The sequence below is a fragment of the Entelurus aequoreus genome, linkage group LG03, assembly GCF_033978785.1.
Source record: "Entelurus aequoreus isolate RoL-2023_Sb linkage group LG03, RoL_Eaeq_v1.1, whole genome shotgun sequence".
Taxonomy (NCBI): domain Eukaryota; kingdom Metazoa; phylum Chordata; class Actinopteri; order Syngnathiformes; family Syngnathidae; genus Entelurus; species Entelurus aequoreus.
The window spans coordinates 16524013-16546919 of record NC_084733.1 but is presented as its reverse complement, the minus strand read 5'-3'; the positions used below and the strand labels follow the sequence as shown (position 1 = coordinate 16546919).

At 40.2% G+C, this 22907-nt stretch overlaps 1 protein-coding gene across 1 annotated transcript in view; it reads right to left on the bottom strand.

Annotated features, from left to right (window-relative positions):
- The window catches only part of hs6st1a (heparan sulfate 6-O-sulfotransferase 1a), a 208705-nt gene that overhangs the window by 5119 nt on the left and 180679 nt on the right, over window positions 1-22907 (bottom strand). The window contains exons 2-3 of the mRNA XM_062041360.1: window positions 12562-12784; window positions 2260-2508 (exon numbers count right to left, since the gene is read on the bottom strand). Of these exons, the coding sequence (XP_061897344.1) occupies window positions 2260-2508; window positions 12562-12784 (472 nt within the window). The remainder of the gene's footprint in view (window positions 1-2259; window positions 2509-12561; window positions 12785-22907) is intronic.

Sequence of the window (22907 nt, the reverse complement as noted above, 5' to 3'; positions counted from 1 at the left end):
CTTTCTCAACAGCCATACATGTCACACTAAGGGTGGCCGTAACGCCAACACTGTCATAAACATGTGCCATATAGTGAAATACATACAGTACATGTCATACTTGTCATACAAACCCCGTTTCCATATGAGTTGGGAAATTGTGTTAGATGTAAATATAAACGGAATACAATGATTTGCAAATCATTTTCAACCCATATTCAGTTGAATGTGCTACAAAGACAACATATTTGATGTTCAAACTGATAAACATTTTTTTTTTTTGCAAATAATCATTAACTTTAGAATTTGATGCCAGCAACACGTGACAAAGAAGTTGGGAAAGGTGGCAATAAATACTGATAAAGTTGAGGAATGCTCATCAAACACTTATTTGGAACATCCCACAGGTGAACAGGCAAATTGGGAACAGGTGGGTGCCATGATTGGGTATAAAAGTAGATTCCATGAAATGCTCAGTCATTCACAAACAAGGATGGGGCGAGGGTCACCACTTTGTCAACAAATGTGTGAGCAAATTGTTGAACAGTTTAAGAGAAACCTTTCTCAACCAGCTATTGCAAGGAATTTAGGGATTTCACCATCTACGCTCCGTAATATCATCAAAGGGTTCAGAGAATCTGGAGAAATCACTGCACGTAAGCAGCTAAGCCCGTGACCTTCGATCCCTAAGGCTGTACTGCATCAACAAGCGACATCAGTGTGTAAAGGATATCACCACATGGGCGCAGGAACACTTCAGAAACCCACTGTCAGTAACTACAGTTGGTCGCTACGTCTGTAAGTGCAAGTTAAAACTCTCCTATGCAAGGCGAAAACCGTTTATCAACAACACCCAGAAACGCCGTCGGCTTTGCTGGGCCTGAGCTCATCTAAGATGGACTGATACAAAGTGGAAAAGTGTTCTGTGGTCTGAAAAGTCCACATTTCAATTTTTTTTTGGAAACTGTGGACGTCGTGTCCTCCGGACCAAAGAGGAAAAGAACCATCCGGATTGTTATAAGCGCAAAGTTGAAAAGCCAGCATCTGTGATGGTATGGGGGTGTATTAGTGCCCAAGACATGGGTAATTTACACATCTGTGAAGGCGTCATCCAAGCAACGTTACCATGGACGCCCCTGCTTATTTCAGCAAGACAATGCCAAGCCACGTGTTACATCAACGTGGCTTCATAGTAAAAGAGTGCGGGTACTAGACTGGACTGCCTGTAGTCCAGACCCGTCTCCCATTGAAAATGTGTGGCGCATTATGAAGCCTAAAATACCACAACGGAGACCCCCGGACTGTTGAACAACTTCAGCTGTACATCAAGCAAGAATGGGAAAGAATTCCACCTGAGAAGCTAAAAAAATGTGTCTCCTTAGTTCCCAAACGTTTACTGAGTGTTGTTAAAAGGTAAGGCCATGTAACACAGTGGTGAACATGCCCTTTCCCAACTACTTTGGCACGTGTTGCAGCCATGAAATTCTAAGTTTATTACTATTTGCAAAAAAAAAATATTGTCTTTGTAGTGCATTCAATTGAATATGGGTTGAAAATGATTTGCAAATCATTGTATTCTGTTTATATTTACATCCAAGACAATTTCCCAACTCATATGGAAACGGGGTTTGTACATGCCACTAAGGGTGGCAGTATGAACAACGCCAACACTGTCATAAACATGTGCCATATAGTGAAACTAGTCCCCAGTCCAAAAAAAACATTTTTTTTTATAATATATGCATTTAAGGAACAAATACACATGGGGAAAAAAATAGAGACCAGGAACCGGAAATAGTATGTTTTTTAGCAAGTAGCTCAATGTTTTGGTTGGCACCACGAAGAAGTCGGCAACTTCCTAATTGTCTTTGCATAATCAATGTTGTGCTTTTTAACACCAGAACCTTTTAGAAGTTAGAATTTGAAAGCCAAAATGAGAAGGTATTCCTCCTTCTAAAGCGCACACCGCCTCCCACACACTTATTCTTTTAGCGACAATAACCGTCAAAGCTGCCGTGTTATTTCCTCTCATGTCTTCTGCTGAAGGTTTTGATGTACAAGTCAGTGCGCTATAGAACTTTCTTTTTTTTTTCCGCGGGAAAATAGACCTCAGAACTCCTACCGCGGGCCAATCAAAGGAGCATCTTTAAAGCGACGCTGCTATTTTTTTTTTTTGAACAGGGAGTCATGCCAAGTCGCTTCGCAGCATCACAAGACCGCCGTGTTCCCACTCAGGTTGCCGCGGACCACTCGGAGATGCCGGATGTAAAAGTAACAAACCGTAGCGTTGTCCAGGTCCACCCCCGCGGCCCGGGTGCTGTTGTACTGCATGAAGGGCCTGATGAAGCGCAAGCGGAAGGTGCGCTCGAACAGGAACTGGGTTTTCCTCTGGTACTCGGTCAGGCCGAAGAAGGCCATGTCTCGCAGGTTCTTCTTAGCCGACTCCAGGAGGAGCTGGGCCCGCTTCTTCTCGGGGACGGTGGACATGTTGTAGCAGCCCACCAGACTCAGGTCGGCCAACATGCGCACCTGGCAAAGGACACGGGACACACTTTATTATTAGTGGACGTGTTTATATGACACACAAAAGGCATGTTCATTTCTTTGCGTAATAATTACAGCACATGGATGGATGGATGGATTACAGCTAGGGATGTCCGATAATGGCTTTTTGCCGATATCCGATATTCCGATATTGTCCAACTCTTTAATTACCGATACCGATATCAACCGACACCGATATCAACCGATATATGCAGTCGTGGAATTAACACATTATTATGCCTAATTTGGACAACCATGTATGGCAGGGGTGTCAAACTCATTTTAGATGGGGGGCCACATGGAGAAAAATCTACTCCCAAGTGGGCCGGACTGGTAAAATCACGGCACGATAACTTAAAAATAAAGACAACTTCAGATTGTTTTATTCGTTTAAAAATAGAACAAGCACATTCTGAAATTGTACAAATCATAAAGTTGTTGTTTTTTTTACAATTACCTGTTGCGGTTAATAGTATATATACTTTTTTTGTCGTTATTTATATTTTCTGAATAAATTATGTGATAATGTTCATCAGTCAACTCATTGGTGTTCATTTTCAATCTATCAAGATAAAACAATTATATCAAAATCAAATTACAAGATTTTATTTATGCAGTTTGATCATTTTCCTCGACTGATGTACTAACATCATGAGGTTTATTTTGTACATATGTAGCATCATCTACAAAGATACAAAGAATTGCTATTGTGCCATCTAGTGGACACATTTAGAACAGCTGTTTCTTTCATTCAAAAATTTCAGGTTCATTTTTATACTTAGCAAACTCATCCCGCGGGCCGGATAAAACCTGTTCGCGGGCCTGATCCGGCCCTCGGGCCGTACGTTTGACACCCCTGATGTATGGTGAAGATAAGGAACTTTTTAAAAAATAAAATAAAATAAGATAACTAAATTAAAAACATTTTCTTGAATAAAAAAGAAAGTAAAACAATATAAAAACAGTTACATAGAAACTAGTAATGAATGAAAATGAGTAAAATTAACTGTTAAAGGTTAGTACTATTAGTGGACCAGCAGCACGCACAATCATGTGTGCTTACGGACTGTATCCCTTGCAGACTGTATTGATATATAATGTAGGAACCAGAATATTGATAACAGAAAGAAATGGGGGGAGGCAGGTTTTTTGGGTTGGTGCACTAATTGTAAGTGTATCTTGTGTTTTTTATGTTGATTTAATAAAAAATAAAAAAAAACCTGATACACATAATAAAAAAAACGATACCGATAATTTCCGATATTACATTTTAACGCATTTATCGGCCTGCCGATATTATCGGACATCCCTAATTACAGCACATCATGGAGGTTGAAAAAACAATCCAATCCAATCCAATCCAATCCAAATCAACTTTATTTATAAAGCACATTTGAAATTTACCACAGGGATAGCCAAAGTGCTGTACAATGGGCAGGTTAAAAGATGATACGAGAACCGAGCAAACACAACACAACACAAACAGAACACGATAAAAAATAAATAAATAAAATATATAAAATAAATAAAATAAAAATAAATAGAACATAAAAACATCAAAACAGGTTCACAGCAGGTGTATTATGGGGCGCCATAGCAGGATGGATATCACTCAGTGTTAAAAGCCATGGAATAAAAGTATGTTTTTAAGAGAGATTTGAAAACGGGAAGAGAGGAGGCCTGTCTAACACTCAGAGGTAGGTCGTTCCAGAGCTTGGGAGCAGCAGCGGCGAAAGCTCTGTCACCTCTAAGCTTCAGCCTTGTGTCAGGGACCGTCAATAATCCACTTTATTTATATAGCAGTGGCGCGCAGTCACTAGAGGCAGGGGAGGCACGGCCTCACCTGCCATCATGGAAAGAAAAAAAAAGTAAAAAAAATAATTAAATTGTTATATGTATCCAGTGATTATACTAAAGTTATTTTCCATTTAACTTCACCAGTTTTAGATTATTTTTATTTCTATTTTCACATTTGCCGACCAAATACTGAGAAGAGACGGTGCGGTGATCAGCAGCCAGTTGAGGCACGTCACTGCGTTGTGCCTCAACATGGATTGTGCGCAATGACTCGGCTAACTGCTGGCCTGCTGTGCAGTGAGACCGTATTGCTATATGAATTATATTATACATTTCCATAGTTTAGTTAGCTGAGGTATATAATGTACAGTGTATTTTGTCAACAACTGTATGTGTGTAACGTATTTCTTGTGCTGAGCGATCATAAATCTGCTGCGAAGACGCACTGTGAGAGGCTCGTCTCATAACCCCGCCTTCTGGTGCCAAGCACCTCCGCCGCAGAATGCACCGCCCGACGGGAGCGCCGCGGCCACACCAACCAAAGCCCACACCCAAACCCTCCACGTGCAAGACCGAATACACCCAAAAAAAGTCGCTTAACAAGAAGCCAAAAAGTGCAAAAACAACAATGCTCGCGCTGGAGGAGCTGCAAACGACCGCAGGGACACAACATTAGGTACACCTGCAGACTGAAGCACGGATTTCATATTTCATTCATTCACAACTCTTCCAACACGAACACCACTGTTCCCGCACTTATAAGTAAAGGTATGACCATAATAACGTTCTTTTTATTAAATGTGCTTTTTTGTGTGCTAAAGTTAGTAAGTGTAAAGTTAAAGTTAAGTTAAAGTACCAATGATTGTCACACACACACTAGGTGTGGTGAAATTTGTCCTCTGCATTTGACCCATCCCCTTGTTCACCCCCTGGGAGGTGAGGGGAGCAGTGGGCAGCAGCGGCGCCGCGCCCGGGAATAATTTTTGGTGATTTAACCCCCAATTCCAACCCTTGATGCTGAGTGCCAAGCAGGGAAGAATGCTGGTATGAGCATTGCACAACAATATCAAAAACAATATTCAAATATCATCCTTAGCTCCGCCAATGACTGAATAAAAACAAAAAATAAATAAATACGAAACCAGTATAAAAACAATATAAAAATAAATATGATTAAAAACGATTTTAAAGGGTAAAACCAATTAAAACAGTAAATATGAATCAAAAATTCAAAAAATACAGAGGACAACAGGGCAGAGGACCACACAACTCGCGTAGTGTTAAAAGCCAAAGAATAAAAGTGGGTCTTAAGACGAGACTTAAAGGCCTACTGAAATTAAAATTTCTTATTTAAACGGGGATAGCAGGTCCATTCTATTTGTCATACTTGATCATTTCGCGATATTGCCATATTTTTGCGGAAAGGATTTAGTAGAGAACATCGACGATAAAGTTCGCAACTTTTGGTTGCTGATAAAAAAAGCCTTGCCTGTACCGGAAGTAGCGTGACGTCACAGGTTGTGGAGCGCCTCACATCAGCACATTGTTTACTATCATGGCCACCAGCATAATTGGCCGTTACGCATGAGATGGCAAAAAACTTGATAGTATTAATATGTTCAAAACAAATCTTCTTATTAGTATTATATTTCATCTTTTTCTCGGGACATTACACTTTTTTTCTCTACTTTTCCAGTTGTTTTTTTAAAATTGTGTTTAGAGGGACAAGCGGTAGAAAATAGATCGATGGCCTTTGCAGTTATGATGCGTTCACTTGTTTGTCGTCTTCTTCGACTGCTGCTTCACTCTGACGCATACGGCTCGCTGTCGCCCCCTGCAGAGTGCAGGAAGTACTGCACGAAAGAGCCACTTCTCGTTTCATTATTTCGCCAATGTTTGGCAGGTGAAATTTAAAACCGTTGTTGGTCCGAATGTGTGACATTCTATACCGGACCCGGGAAAATTAAGGCCCGGGGGCCACATGCGGCCCGTTAAGCTTTTCAGTCTGGCCCGCCGGACATTTCCAAATCATGTTTTTAGATCTTTAAGACGGAAAGTGTAGCTGCCATTATGATGTGCAGTGATGTTTTCTAATGACCGTAAGTCTTGAACTATACAAAGTATTTCAATGGTTGGAATCTGCGCTTTTGCATGATATACTAGTTACTATGGTAATCTAATTAGTTACTATGGTAAGCTACGACACAGGAGCTGACGACTGCTGCATGAGAGGTTTACTGGCGACGCTTGATGACCTCATCAAACCGCCGCGAGCAGAGCATAACAACAACAAGAGTGTGTTGTTGCCGGTGCTGTAGCCTGGCTAACAAGCGAGCTCGGTGACTGACTAACGACACCATGTCTATGTTTGGTATGGTTTCCGCAGAGTGTTTCCAGAGTGTCAGCCTGAAATGCGGGTGTCAGGGACAGACGCGGAAGTACATTTGTACAACAAAGTTTTAAAACTTAGTGATATATCAGATGTATCAGATTGTAGGTGGGTTTATTGTATCCTTCGCGTTCATATTTCGCTGTGTTTGTTGCATTTTGCTTGATTGTAAAATATGTGGATGGAGAGGGGGTGTGACGTTCATATGTTGTCAATATTCAGTGTTTTATCGTTCATAGTTAATATTGTAAATCCCACATTCTTTATTTTCATGTACATTCTGGGTGTCTCATTCAGTAAAAAAAATTAAAATTCCATTCCGTTTTTTTAAGGCGGTCTGTCATAACGTTTTTAGTAGAGATGTCCGATAATATCGGGCTGCCGATATGATCGGCCGATAAATGCTTTAAAATGTAATATCGGTCTCGGTTTCAAAAAGTTAAATTTATGACTTTTTAAAACGCCGCTGTGTACATGACGGACATAGGGAGAAGTACAGAGCGCCATTAAACCTTAAAGGCACCGCCTTTGCGTGCTGGCCCAATCACATAATATCTATGGCTTTTCACACACACAAAAGTTAATGCAAGTCATACACTGAGGGTGTCCGTATAAATAACTTTAACACTGTTGCAAATATGCGCCACACTGTGAACCCACACCCAACAAGAATGACAAACACATTTCGGGAGAGAACATCCGCACCGTAACACAACATAAACACAACAGAACAAATACCCAGAACCCCTTGCAGCACTAACTCTTCCGGGACGCTACTATATACACCCCAACCCCGCCCACCTCAACCTCCTCATGCTCTCTCAGGGAGAGCATGTCCCAAATTCCAAGCTGCTGTTTTGAGGCATGTTAAAAAAAATAATGCACTTTGTGACTTCAATAATAAATATGAAGTCACAAATGTTGGCATTTTTTCCCATAACTTGAGTTGATTTATTTTGGAAAACCTTGTTACATTGTTTAATGCATCCAGCAGGGCATCACAACAAAATTAGGCATAATAATGTGTTAATTCCACGACTGTATATATCGGTATCGGTTGATATCGGAATCGGTAATTAAGAGTTGGATAATATCGGAATATCGGACATCGGCAAAAAAGCCATTATCGGACATCTCTAGTTTTTGGCATTCAATCAGACGTTATTGTGAGGTTTTGTATTAGTGTTCCTAAAAATCAGATACACTACCGTTCAAAAGTTTGGGGTCACATTGAAATGTCCTTATTTTTGAAGGAAAAGCACTGTACTTTTCAATGAAGATAACTTTAAACTAGTCTCAACTTTAAAGAAATACACTCTATACATTGCTAATGTGGTAAATAACTATTCCAGCTGCAAATGTCTGGTTTTTGGTGCAATATCTACATAGGTGTATAGAGGCCCATTTCCAGCAACTATCACTCCAGTGTTCTAATGGTACAATGTGTTTGCTCATTGGCTCAGAAGGCTAATTGATGATTAGAAAACCCTTGTGCAATCATGTTCACACATCTGAAAACAGCTTAGCTCGTTACAGGAGCTACAAAACTGACCTTCCTTTGAGCAGATGGAGTTTCTGGAGCATCACATTTGTGGGGTCAATTCAACGCTCAAAATGGCCAGAAAAAGAGAACTTTCATCTGAAACTCGACAGTCTATTCTTGTTCTTAGAAATGAAGGCTATTCCACAAAATTCTTTGGGTGACCCCAAACTTTTGAACGGTAGTGTATATACCGGCCCCCAGACACATTTTCTTCTCTAAATTTGTCCCCCCGAGTCAAAATAATTGCCCAGGCCTGTTCCATACGGAGCAAACACCGGTAATTCTCTCCTGTGCAAAAACATCAACAAAGAGTTGAGTTGCCCTATCAGTGAGATGTCTCAAAAAAGGCAAAACCAAAACAGACTTGTACTGACTTTTCCTGGGATGCAGTGAAAGTGGCTACAAGGAGGAACTGCACGCGCTCAGAAGTTTGCCCGCTGGCCATAAACACCTCCACCAATTCACACCTTCCTTTTTTTCTTCCTATCTCAGACTCCCACATAAATGTGTTGGCCAGCTTATCTCATCTCAGCCTGAGGGTGTTATTACTCAGGGTCCTGTGACTTATAAATGTGTGTTGCTCACACTCACACACACACACACACACACACACACACAAACACACACAGACGCACACATTTGAAGCATCCTGGCGGTCCAGCAGGTGCATGCATTAGTATGCAGCGCCTCTTCTCTACTGTATCCTGAATGCACACACTGATCTTTCCCTGCAAAGTGCTTCATCCTGGTCAGGGGGATCAGACCTCGCAGTAGACTCCTAATACATCCATCCATCCATTTTCTACCGCTTGTCCCTTTTGGAGTCGCGGGGGGTGCTGGGGCCTATCTCAGCTGCATTCGGGACAAGTGGCCACCTCATCGCAGGGCCAACACAGATAGACGGACAACATTCACACTCACATTCACACACTAGGGACCATTTTAGTGTTGCCAATCAAACTATCCCCAGGTGCATGTTTTTGGCGGTGGGAGGAAGCTGGAGTACCCGAAGGGAAGAACATGCAAACTCCTGGTGCATTGGCCAGGAATCGGACCCGGGTCTCCCGCGTGGCAGGCGAATATTCTACCACTCCAATGCACTCCTAATTCACACATCATACAGTATTCATGCCGACAAAGGCTAACGAAATGGTTCAAAATTTTAAAAAATGTATAGTTTTGGTTTAAACTTGATTTTAGTAAGCCAATTTGTGTTTGTAGCATTTTTGTGTACGTTTTTGTCCACAACAAGAAGTGCTATTGTACAAAAGCAGTGAAAATCGTAAATAAAAACACAATATTTGCAAATCCTTTTCAACGTATAGTCAATTGAATATACTGCAAATAAAAGATATTTAATGTTCGAATTAATAAAAATATTTTTTTTTTGTGCAAAATAATTAGTGATGTCCGATAATGGCTTTTTTGTTGATATCCGATATTCCGATATTGTCCAACTCTTAATTACGATTCCGATATCAACCGATACCGATACATACAGTCGTGGAATTAACACATTATTATGCCCAATTTTGCATTAAACAATGTAACAAGGTTTTCCAAAATAAATCAACTCAAGTTATGGAAAAAAAAATGCCATATTTATTATTGAAGTCACAAAGTGCATTATTTTTTTTAAACATGCCTCAAAACAGCAGCTTGGAATTTGGGACATGCTCTCCCGGAGAGAGCATGAGGAGGTTGAGGTGGGCGGGGTTGGAGTGTATATTGTAGCGTTCCGGAAGAGTTAGTGCTGCAAGGGGTTCTGGGTATTTGTTCTGTTGTGTTTATGTTGTGTTACGGTGCGGATGTTCTCCCAAAATGGGTTTGTCATTCTTGTTTGGTGTGGGTTCACAGTGTGGCGCATATTTGTAACAGTTTTAAAGTTGTTTATACGTCCACCCTCAGTGTGACCTGTATGGCTGTTGACCAAGTATGTATTGGATTCACTTGTGTGAAAAGCCGTAGATATCATGTGATTGGGCTGGCAGGCAAAGGCAGTGCCTTTAAGGCACGGATCCCAATATTGTTGTCTGGGTGGAAACCGGGAGAAATTCCGGAGAATGGTTGCCCCGGGAGATTTTCGGGAGGGGCAATGAAATTTGGGAGTCTCCCGGGAAAATCGGGAGGGTTGGCAAGTATGACTGGGAGACGCAACTGCTCTGTACTTCTCCCTACGTCCGTGTACCGCTCCGTACAGCGGCGTTTTAAAAAGTCATACATTTTACTTTTTGAAACCGATACCGATAATTTCCGATATTATATTTTAAAGCAGTTATCGGCCGATAATATCGGCAGTCCGATATTATCGGACATCTCTACAAATAATCATTAAAGGCCTACTGAAACCCACTACTACCGACCACGGAGTCTTATAGTTTATATATCAATGATGAAATCTTAACATTGCAACACATGCCAATACGGCCGGGTTTACTTATAAAGTGCAATTTTAAATTTCCCGCGAAACTTCCGGTTGAAAACGTCTATGTATGATGACGTATGCGCGTGACGTCAATGGTTGAAACGGAAGTATTCGGACACCATTGAATCCAATACAAAAAAGCTCTGTTTTCATCTCAAAATTCCACAGTATTCTGGACATCTGTGTTGGTGAATATTTTGCAATTTGTTTAATGAACAATGGAGACTGCAAAGAAGAAAGCTGTAGGTGGGATCGGTGTATTAGCGGCTGGCTGCAGCAACACAACCAGGAGGACTTTGACTTGGATAGCAGACGCGCTATCCGACGCTAGCCGCCGACCGCATTGATGATCGGGTGAAGTCCTTCGTCGCTCCGTCGATCGCTGGAACGCAGGTGAGCACGGGTGTTGATGAGCAGATGAGGGCCGGCTGGCGTAGGTGGAGCGCTAATGTTTTTATCATAGCTCAGTGAGGTCCCGTTGCTAAGTTAGCTTCAATGGCGTCGTTAGCAACAGCATTGTTAAGCTTCGCCAAGCTGGAAAGCATTAACCGTGTAGTTACATGTCCATGGTTTAGTAGTATTGTTGATTTTCTGTCTATCCTTCCAGTCAGGGGTTTATTTATTTTGTTTCTATCTGCATTTAAGCACGATGCTATCACGTTAGCTCCGTAGCTAAAGTGCTTCGCCGATGTATTGTCGTGGAGATAAAAGTTACTGTGAATGCCCATTTCGCGTTCTCGACTAATTTTCAAGAGGATATAGTATCCGAGGTGGTTTAAAATACAAATCTGTGATCCACAATAGAAAAAGAGAGTGTGGAATCCAATGAGCCCTTGTACCTAAGTTACGGTCAGAGCGAAAAAAGATGCGTCCTGCACTACACTCTAGTCCTTCACTCTCACGTTCCTCATCCACGAATCTTTCAAATTAATGGGGTAATCGTCGCTTTCTTGGTCCGAATCACTCTCGCTGCTGGTGTAAACAATGGGGAAATGTGAGGAGCCTTTCAACCTGTGACGTCACGCTACTTCCGGTACAGTCAAGGCTTTTTTTATCAGCGACCAAAAGTTGCGAACTTTATCGTCGATGTTCTCTACTAAATCCTTTCAGCAAAAATATGGCAATATCGCGAAATGATCAAGTATGACACATAGAATGGAATCTGCTATTCCCGTTTAAATAAAAAAATGTCATTTCAGTAGGCCTTTAATGTAGAATTTAATGGCAGTAACACATTGCAAAAAAGTTGGCACAGGGGCATTTTTACCACTGTGTTACATGGCCTTTCCTTTTAACAACACTCAGTAAACGTTTGGGAACTGAGGAGACCAATTTTTCAAGCTTTTCAGGTGGAATTCTTTCCCATTCTTGCTTGACGTACAGATGATGTTGGTACAGTATCAGTCGAGGAAAATGATACAATTATAGAAATAACATACTGTAATTTGATTTTGATATAATTGTTTTATCCTGATAAATTGACAATTAACACTAATGAGTTGACTGATGAACATTATCACGTCATTTATTCAGAAATAAAGATAGAATACTATTAACCGCAACATGTAAGTGTAAAAAAACAACAACAACATTATGATTTGAACAATTTCAGAATGTGCTTGTTCTATTTTTAAACAAAGAAAACAATCTGATGTTGTCTTTATTTTTAATTTATCGTGCCGTGATTTTACCAGTCCATAGATTTTTCTTCATGTGGCCTAGATCTAAAATTAGTTTGACACCCCTGGTGCAGGAAAACCCCATCAAAATGATGATTGTGAGCCAACAGGCTTTCTCTTAAGTCCAACATTTGCGACCTCTGACCTTACGCAAAAAAAAAAAAAAAAAAAATTAATCCTACCGACACCCGTCCATCCTCCATACCTGTCTATTGTTGGCCAGGTTGTAGGGACACTCCATGAACTGCTGCAGGGTGCATCCCGACCAGTCGGAGCCCTCGTAGCAGGAGGGCAGCTCCTCGGGCGTGGGCGTGCGTCCGTCGCACATGTGCAGCGACGTCTTCCACGTGGCGCCGCGCTGGACATGCCGCCACTCGCTGAGGTACCGGGACACCGGGTCTCTTAGCAGCGTGATGTAGTAGAACTTCCTGGGGGCGGCAAAGAAAGAACCAATCGGCTTAATTGCGGGACAACTTTTGACACAAAGTTAAACCAAGACTGAAGTGTGCGTTTAGGAGACGGGGACAAAACCTGCGAGTGTCCGCCCCGAGATGGGTAGGTCGTGAGTTCGAACCCCGGCCGAGTCATACCAAAGACTATAAAAATGGGAGCCATTACCTCCCTGCTTGGCACTCAGCATCAAGGGTCGGAATTGGGGGTTAAATCACCAAAAATGATTCCCGAGCGTGGCCACCGCTGCTGCCCACTGCTCCCCTCACCTCCCAGGGGGTGGAACAAGGGAGAGAGTAATTTCACCACACCTAGTGTGTGTGTGTGAGACTATCAGTGGTACTTAAAAACGAGCGACCATGCTCACATCAAGTGTGTTCACGAGGGCGTAATACCGCCGATGACCAAGCGATGGCGGTGTTTACTGCACAATGTGCAGAAGGATGCTCCCTGCACTTGGGTGAGGAGATTATTTGCCTTTATGAAAAAAAAGAGAGGAAGTCAACATGGAAGAAAAGACTCCGTCAGGTCAGAAGCAGTAAAAAAAAAAAAAAACCTGCTGGCACAAGCAGATCTCATTCTGCAACACACACATCCTTCCTCTGGTCGCAGGTTTTGGGACTGCCCCCCCCGAGGGATGACTCATGCTGCATCTGAGATTTTGTCTTCTCCGGTGTGTGTGTGTGTGTGTTATACATAATGGTGCATATCACGTCCACCACCGTCCCCCCGGAAAAGACACTCCCACCAGAGCAAAGACCTTTCCATGCCTTCAAACTCCACCTAATTACTGCAGTCTAATCAATCAACACATTCTCATTAAGCACACACACACACACACACACACACACACACACACACACCCTGGATGAGTGTGTGCCCACCAGCAATGGTATGGCTTTATCTGCATGCACACACACACACTTGAGGAATGTTTGCAAAAATGCTTATAAATGAGAAGAGAACTGAGCACTGCTAAATAAAACCAAAACAAAGTAAAAATGCTCTTTGAAGATGCCTAAGAGACGTGTATACAGTCACAATGCGCTTGCAATAATGCGGCTACACCACGACGCAGAGTTTTGGGGATATTTTTTAAAATTTTTAAAAGCATATTCGACAATTTTTTGTTCTCAAATTGAACATTTTCAAGCATAAAAAGGGCTAAATGGAACTAAAAATATCCATACTAAAGTAGTATTGGCCAATAGAGGATACCAAACCAATTAGAGTGCTGTTAGTATCGTGGCCAAAACGTTGAAAGAGCCATATTGGACCAAAACTACAAAAAAACTAATCTGTCTGGAGCCGCAAAAAAATAAAAAGCCGCATATAAGTCTTATAATGAAGGCAACGCATGACGTAAGTGTCTACATTAGCTATAATAGCCTACTATCAAAATGACTATGTGTCACAGGCTGAAGCAAATCTTTGTTGGCAGAAATGTTGAAACGTAATATTTATTCTACACATTTATACAACATTAGAAACCATTAGTCAATCAGAGGCTACTCAGAAGGTGAGATAACTCCTGGAAATGACTGGCTTTTTAATGGCCAAAGGTATAGATTTGTGTGTCCAAGTTTAAGGAAACGGGAGGTCTTCTTTTAATTGATTTATTACAATCTTTGGCAAGCTAGGTCATGTTTGCTGTGGTCTGGAACAACATGGCACACAAACAACTATCTGAAATGCAGCCAATATTACATATGTCATGAGACATGCAAAACTAAATTATATACAAAGAGGATAAAAGTAAAGGATATTAAATGAGCTCAAATATACCTACAAATGAGGCATAATGATGCAATACGTACATATACAGCTAGCCTAAATAGCATGTTAGCATTGATTAGCTTGCAGTCATGCACTGACCAAATATGCCTGATTAGCACGCCAACAAGTCAATAACATCAACAAAGCTCACCAGGCACAGCATAAAACGTTTGGTGGACAAAGAAGGAGTGGAAGATTTTACATGTCACAGTCCACACTATGGTGAGTTCAAGAACTGCCGAAATGAGTAGGACAAAACGATGTTCACCAAATACTCTCATCAGTGAAGCATACACACAAATATATTAAACAGTGGGCATTCTAACAATTGGGAAGGTTTGTGTCATATTTGTCCTCAAAAAAAAAACATACTAAAACAAAAATAGTATTTTCCCCCCATCTTTTTCCATTTTCAAGCCAGAGAGCCGCTATATAGGATAAAAAGAGTGTAAAATGTGACTAAAGGGTGTCTACAAGGTTCTCATAAAGTAAAAAAATATATATTTAGAAGGTTGTAAACATGCAGGTTTTTACGCTCCAGCTCTGGAAATTAAGATTTATCAATTAATAATACAATTCATTTATTGCGGTCATGTCCGAAACTAATTAACGTTGCTGATAAGAGAGGGAAGACTGTAAGCGGAACGAGGGACACCTAATGGCGTCCTCTAGGTATTGATGGAATTTATCTGTGTTGTATTCCATTACATTAAAAAACCTTTAAACAGCTGTAAACAGAATATAAAAAAACAGAAACAACACTCAAATAGTGAATAACTATACTTAAAATTAAACTATTGTTAAAATTTCTAAAATACTCAATCAAGTAAAACACGACTACAGGAAGAAAGGAGGATGAAATAAGAAACAAACAAAAATACTAATACTAAAAATTAGGGATGTCCGATATTGGCTTTTTTGCAGATATCCGATATTGTCCAACTCTTAATTACCGATACCGATAGCAACCGATACCGATATATACAGTCGTGGAATTAACACATTATTATGCCTAATTTGGACAACCAGGTATGGTGAAGATAATAAAATAAGATAAATAAATTGAAAACATTTTCTTGAATAAAAAAAGAAAGTAAAACAATATAAAAACAGTTACATAGAAAATAGTAATTAATGAAAATGAGTAAAATTAACTGTTAAAGGTTAGTACTATTAGTGTGAATGAGTGTGAATGGGGGAGGGAGATTTTTTGGATTGGTGCACTAATTGTAAGTGTATCTTGTGTTTTTTTATGTTGATTTAATTAAAAAAAACAAACACCCCCCAAAAACCCGATACTGATAATGGAAAAACCGATACCGATATTTTCCGATATTACATTTTAAAGCATTTATCGGCCGATAATATCGGCGGGCCGATATTATCGGACATCTCTACTAAAAATCTAGTGCTAAGAAATGTAGTAGCAGGGATCAGCATCAGAGCGCAAAACAAATGCTGTATTGCTCTATGGTTACCATCACCCGTTCCCCCCCCATGCTGTAAATAGTGAAGAAAAAGCTAAACATACCAGTGCAGTTGATCCTGTGATGCTCACTGAGCTGAAGTCTCATGAGATTTTATTTTTTTGAGACACATTTTTCCCGGAGATTAGGACTGGATTAATCCAAAATGTGCAGCCAGGACACAATTATTTTGCTATTGACAACATTGACAGTAGGGATGTAACAATATGAACATTTCATATCAGGGTTATTGTTATTAAAATGATCATGGTAATCATTATTATCGGAGTATTGTTGAATGTGCTTAAAAAGTACACACACAGAATTTTTTTGACCAAGTTATTTTTTTTTTTTTAAATAGACCCATGTTTTGTGTTTCTTATGCTTCACTGATAGGGTTTTAGTCTTAGCATTTTATCTGTTTGAATGGAGAAACGTTTGTTTTAAATATTGATTTGTACCGTCGCACTTTGAGATTTATCTAAATGAAAAGAGCATAATAAATAAAACCTGTTATAATTAGGTATTATTTCTGGCGCCTACTCTGTTCAGCGGTCCCTGAACACACCCGTCTTGTATTCCACTGAGCACAGAATGATGCCTCTGTTCTAAGAGAGCTCCGGCTGTAGGTTCAATGTGAATATCTTAAGTTGCTCAGTGTGGTCGTATACATTTAAATGAAGGTATATCGTTTCTTAATGGGGAAAAACTTTTTTTTTTAATGTTGGCATTTGAACTGGCGAGTTGGTGGCAGTCAGTCTGTGAGTTTATCAAAGTGCAGGTAGTATTCACGCTTTTTCAATCATTTTAATTCAAAACGATAATACTGACCGTCTGGAGTTTTACAGCTGTTATCATTATTACCGTATGTCGTTACATAGTTGACAGCATTTTAGACAATACGGTTGAATCTATACCACTTATACAAGCTGCACACTGTATATAATATACTGAAGTATATTGACTTTTGTAGTGTTGTCAATTGGGAAGATATACGTGTTTCTATTCAACGAGCCACAGCTTCCCGCAGGACTGGCGGCACTCGTGCAGCCCCAGACGACGACGCGATGATCATGTCTCTCGCTTGGGTTGTCAGATATTTCGACAATCTATCAAACCTATACTGCTTTACAAGCTGCACACTGGATGCATTAAACCAGTGGTCCCCAACCACCGGTACCGGTCCGTGGCCACACAAGAAATTAAAAAAAATTTAAAGAAAAAAAAAAAAACTTTTTTTTTTTTTTTTTTAAATTAAATCAACATAAAAAACACAATATATACATTATATATCAATATAAATGAATACAGTCTGCAGGGATACAGTCCGTAAGCACACATGATTGTATTTCTTTATGACAAAAAAAAATACACTTTTTTTTTTTTTACTACCCCCTCCCCCCCCGGTCCGTGGGACAACTTTTCAAGCATTGACCGGTCCGCAAGTACAAAAAGGTTGGGGACCACTGCATTAAACGATGTAACAAGGTTTTCCAAAATAAATCAACTCAAGTTATGGAAAAAAAAACATGGCACTGCCATATTTATTATTGAAGTCACAAAGTGCATTATTTTTTTTTAACATGCCACAAAACAGCAGCTTGGAATTTGGGACATGCTCTCCCTGAGAGAGCATGAGGAGGTTGAGGTGGGGCGGGGGGAGAGGTAGGGGGTAGCGGGGGGGTGTATATTGTAGCATCCCGGAAGAGTTAGTGCTGCAAGGGGTTCTGGGTATTTGTTCTGTTGTGTTTATGTTGTGTTACGGTGCGGATGTTCTCCCGAAATGTGTTTGTCATTCTTGTTTGGTGTGGGTTCACAGTGTGGCGCATATTTGTAACAGTGTTAAAGTTGTTTGTACGGCCACCCTCAGTGTGACTTGTATGGCTGTTGACCAAGTATACGTTGCATTCACTTGGCAGTGCCTTTAAGGTTTATTGGTGCTCTGTACTTCTCCCTACGTCCGTGTACCACTCCGTACAGCGGCGTTTTAAAAAGTCATATATTTTACTTTTTGAAACCGATACCTATAATTTCCGATATTACATTTTAAAGCATTTATTGTCCGATAATATCGGCAGTCCGATATTATCGGACATCTCTAGTCCATACAAAGCTATGTGCCGGAGATTCAAGAAATATACGGCGCACTCGTAAAAATGTGTCAGAGGAGGGGGACCTTAAACGATGGTTTAGTGTGGCTGAAACGGGGCTTAGGCTAAATAATTATTCGTTTAAGGGGTTAAACGACTTAGTGTAGACATGGCCTAAAGTCACTACTTCTGTTGACAGTATTGAGAGGATATAATAAAAATGTTTGCTGAAAGCATCATTAAAGCAACGATGCTCATGTTTTTTTTTTTGCACAGGACTTGGAAGAGGGATAGAAAGCCAAGCCCCTGTGGAGATAATAATAGAATACAGAGAGGTAAAAGTCACTGTAGGCCATGAGCCACTTTCTTTGTCTGCTTCACTCTTCAGTTTCCACCCCGCGCTTTTACTTTTTCAGCGACACTCTGCCACTGAGCGGTATCCTCATGCGACTCTGCCTTTTTTTTTTTTTTTTTTTTTGTCGTGGATCTGTTGAGACCGCTCGGCTCTCCGCGTGAATATGAAGCATCGGCCCACATTGTTGGTAGAATTACCTGCCAGTTTTTACGGGGGGGAGAGGGGGCAGCACCTGACGTGAGGTCGACAGACGCAAATAACATCGTTCATTGACTAGCAGTATCTTATTTCTATAATAACGGGCTGGCGTGGCTCGGTTGGTCGAACAGCCATGCCAGCAACTTGAGGGTTCCAGGTTTGATGCCCGCTTCCGCTATCCTAAAAAGTTAAAGTTAAAGTACCACTGATAGTCACACACACACTAGGTGTGGTGACATTATCCTCTGCATTTGACCCATCACCCTTGATCCACCCCCCTGGGAGGTGAGGGGAGCAATGAGCAGCAGCGGTGGCCGCGCCCGGGAATCATTTTGGTGATTTAACCCCCAATTCCAACCCTTGATGCTGAGTGCCAAGCAGGGAGGTAATGGGTCTCATTTTTATAGTCTTTGGTATGACTCGGCCGGGGTTTGAACTCACGACCTACGGACACTCTAACCACTAGGCCACTGAGTGGGTCACTGCTGTTGTGTCCTTGGGCAAGACGCTTTACCCGCCTACCCCCAGTGCCACCCACACTGGTTGAAATGCAACTTGGACTATGTACTACCAATCTAGAATAGAAGAAATTAAACATGATGGAAAACAACTTTGGAGTACTCTCAATCAAATCATGGGTAGAGATAAAATGGGAAAAACACCAGCATTTATTGAATCAGGTGAAGGCTTTATCACCAAGCCCAAAGAAATTGCTGATTACTTCAACAATTATTTCATAAGTAAAGTTGATACTATAAGAAATGGCATGCTGCCTGTAAATTGTATTCTATCTGAGTCACTTATTAAAAATGATATCATGCAGGACAAAAAATGTAAATTTGAATTCTCAGTCACTAATGTATTGGAAATTGAAAATCTATTGTCTGAGTTGAAATCTGACAAACCTTGTGGTCATGATAATCTAGATAGTAGACTTTTAAAATTGTCAGCTGGAATAATAGCCAGTCCGATATGTTATATTTTTAACTTAAGTTTTAAAGAAGGAATCTATCCTCAAATATGGAAGGTTGCTAGAGTAACTCCTCTACCAAAAAATAGGAAAGAAGCATTCACTGGATCGAATAGTAGGCCAATTAGCATTTTACCAGTATTAGGAAAATTAATGGAAACAATTATATTTAAGCAAATTCAAAATTATTTCTCTATAAATGACATTAATTCAGACTTTCAACATGCATATAAAACTGGCCATTCAACATGCACAGCTCTCACACAATTAACAGATGACTGGCTAAAACAAATTGACGGTAAATTATTAGTTGGCACAGTGCTATTAGATTTTAGTGCTGCTTTTGATATTATTGACCACAAACTACTACTTATAAAACTGTCTGCTTATGGTTTTAAACTCTCAGCGATTAACTGGATGAAAAGCTACCTAGTCAACAGACAGCAATGTGTCATGTTCAATGGAACCCTTTCAAATATTAAAACATTATATTGTGGTATTCCCCAGGGAAGTTGCCTGGGACCTTTATTATACTCAATATTTGTAAATGATATGTCATGTATTTTAAAGAATGGTTGCTGTGCAATTTACGCAGATGACACAACAATATATGCTTATGCTGATAATTGCACAGACCTGAGCAGTATACTACAAGACAAGGTTATGCAGATTTCTAAATGGGTTACAGAAAATAAGATGAAACTTAATATTTCCAAAACAAAATGTCTTGTTATTTGCTCAAAACATGCTCATAGAAAAGAACGCATATTGAATGTTTCTTTGAACGGAGTTCATATTGAACAAGTTAAAGAAGCCAGGTTGCTGGGAGTTACAATAGATGAAAGACTATCTTGGGCCACTCACATTAATAACATAGTAAAAAAAATGAGCAGAAGCATCTCAATCATAAGAAGAAGTGCCTATTTTTTAACTAACACAACTACGAAACAAGTTATACAATCCCTTGTATTGTCACATATTGACTACTGCCCAGCAATTTGGTCCAATGCATCTAAACAAGAACTCAATAAAATCCAGCTTACCCAAAACAGAGCTGCAAGACTAGCTCTCCATTGCTCATTTAGGACCGGCGTTGAGATCATGCATAATGAATTGTCATGGATGAGAGTTGGTGAAAGACTAGCGTGTAGTTTGATTCTATTTTTAAAAACAATCTATACATACCATAAACCTTCATATCTGTATTCTCAGCTGTTGCTTGCTAGTGAAAGTCACAACTATGGTACCAGGTTAGCCCTAAGAGGTGCTTTCACCCGTCTTAAACCCAAAAGTGATGTTTTGAAAAAGACTGTAATGTATAGGGCAATCACTTACTGGAATCGACTTCCACAATATTTGGTATCAATCACCAGCAGAGTGGGTTTTAAGAATAGACTAAGAGGAGAAGTATTGCGGAAAGAGATTATTCTAGATTGTACCTAATGTCATGACTGTTTTTATTGACTATTTTATTGATTATGGGACAAGCAGTAGAAAATGGTGGAGGGAACTTTTTTCGTCACTTATTGTTTGTCTTTGGTACACTAATGTATATATTTTAGGCCATTGGTTCTTTGTTTTTTTGTTTTTTTTTGCAAAAATATATATATATCTATTTTTATATTGCTCTTTTTATCTTTGTTATGAACAATATTATGTAAACTCGAAGTTATTATTATTTTTTTTGGTTCTTTGTTGTTGCTATTTTTGTATTACAACATTTTATTATTTGATCATGTTGTACTGCATTTTAATCTTTTGTTTTCTGATTGTGTGATGTTTTTGCCTGGACCCCAGGAAGAATAGTCTCCACTGCGGTGTAGACTAATGGGGATCCTTAATAAACTAAACTAAACTAAACTAAACTTTGAGTCACTAAAGCGCTATATAAATATAATTAACTTCACTGTAGGGTTGTACGGTATCATCATCATCATCGGCGGTCACTCGAACAAGTATGACAATCCTCCTGGTAGGGGTGTATCCCTTAATGGAGATGCGACTTTGTTTTACGTGGGGAGACTGGTGCACAGACAGTCACCACACGATCCTTGACAGAATCGGGTCAGGGTCCAGTGGCATGGAGTCCAAGACGACTGGGGACCCGTTTCTGCTGCAGCCTTCTTCCGCCATCGCAGCCGTTGTGGTAGTTCTTAAATCTACCGTCTTCTGCCTGCTCCGCCGTTGAGGTCTTCACCGTATCCCTGGCTAGAGGGCAGTTAGGTATTAGGCCTTTGCCAAGGGCCACCTGGGGTAACAGTAGTAAAGGGGTTAACCTCCTAGTGCCCCAAGACCCCATAGAGGAGCCTCCACTGCTGGATGCACTTTAACGTCATGCCCAGGACACAAGGTACGGTATACCGGTGCTAGTATAGTATCGCGGTACTAATGAACCAAAAACGGTACTATACTATGTTTGAAAAGTACCGGTTCCCGGGCATGACGGCGTGTCGTCACATCGTAACATTGCTGGTTTTGCACGCAGAGGAGCATGTTTGGCAGCGCACAGTCACGGAGTACTTACAAGCAGACACAGTGTGTAGACAGGAAAGGGAGGACGGACGCATTTTGGCTTAAAAACTAACGATAAAGACGAAGTTATAACACTGACCTTCGCACGGGTCCATTTGCAGTCGGCAGTGTTTTAGTTACTTCTAAATCACTAATCCTCGTCTCCATGGCGACAAATAAAGTATCATCCCTGCAGGACGAGGAATAGTTAAACATGCTTCACTACACACCGTAGGATGATACGATAGCTACACTAGTGTTGTAAGGATACCAACATTTTGGTACCGGTAGTAAAATTATTTCAATACTTTTCGGTACTTTTCTAAATAAAGTGGACCGCAAAAAAATTGCATTATTGGCTTTATTTTAACCAAAAAATCCTAGGGTACATTAAACATATGTTTCTTATTGCAAGTTTGTCCTTGTATAAAATAGTGAACATACAAGACAACTTGTCTTTTAGTAGTAAGTAAACAAGCAAAGGCTCCTAATTTAGTCTGCTGACATATGCAGTAACATATTGTGTCATTTATCTTTCTATTATTTTGTCAACATTATTAAGGACAAGTGGTAGAAAATGAATTATTAATCTACTTGTTCATTTACTGTTAATATCTGCTTACTTCCTCTTTTAACATGTTCTATCTACACTTCTGTTAAAATGTAATAATCACTTATTCTTCTGTTGTTTGGATACTTTACATTTACACTGGTTTAAATGTTACTTAGACACTG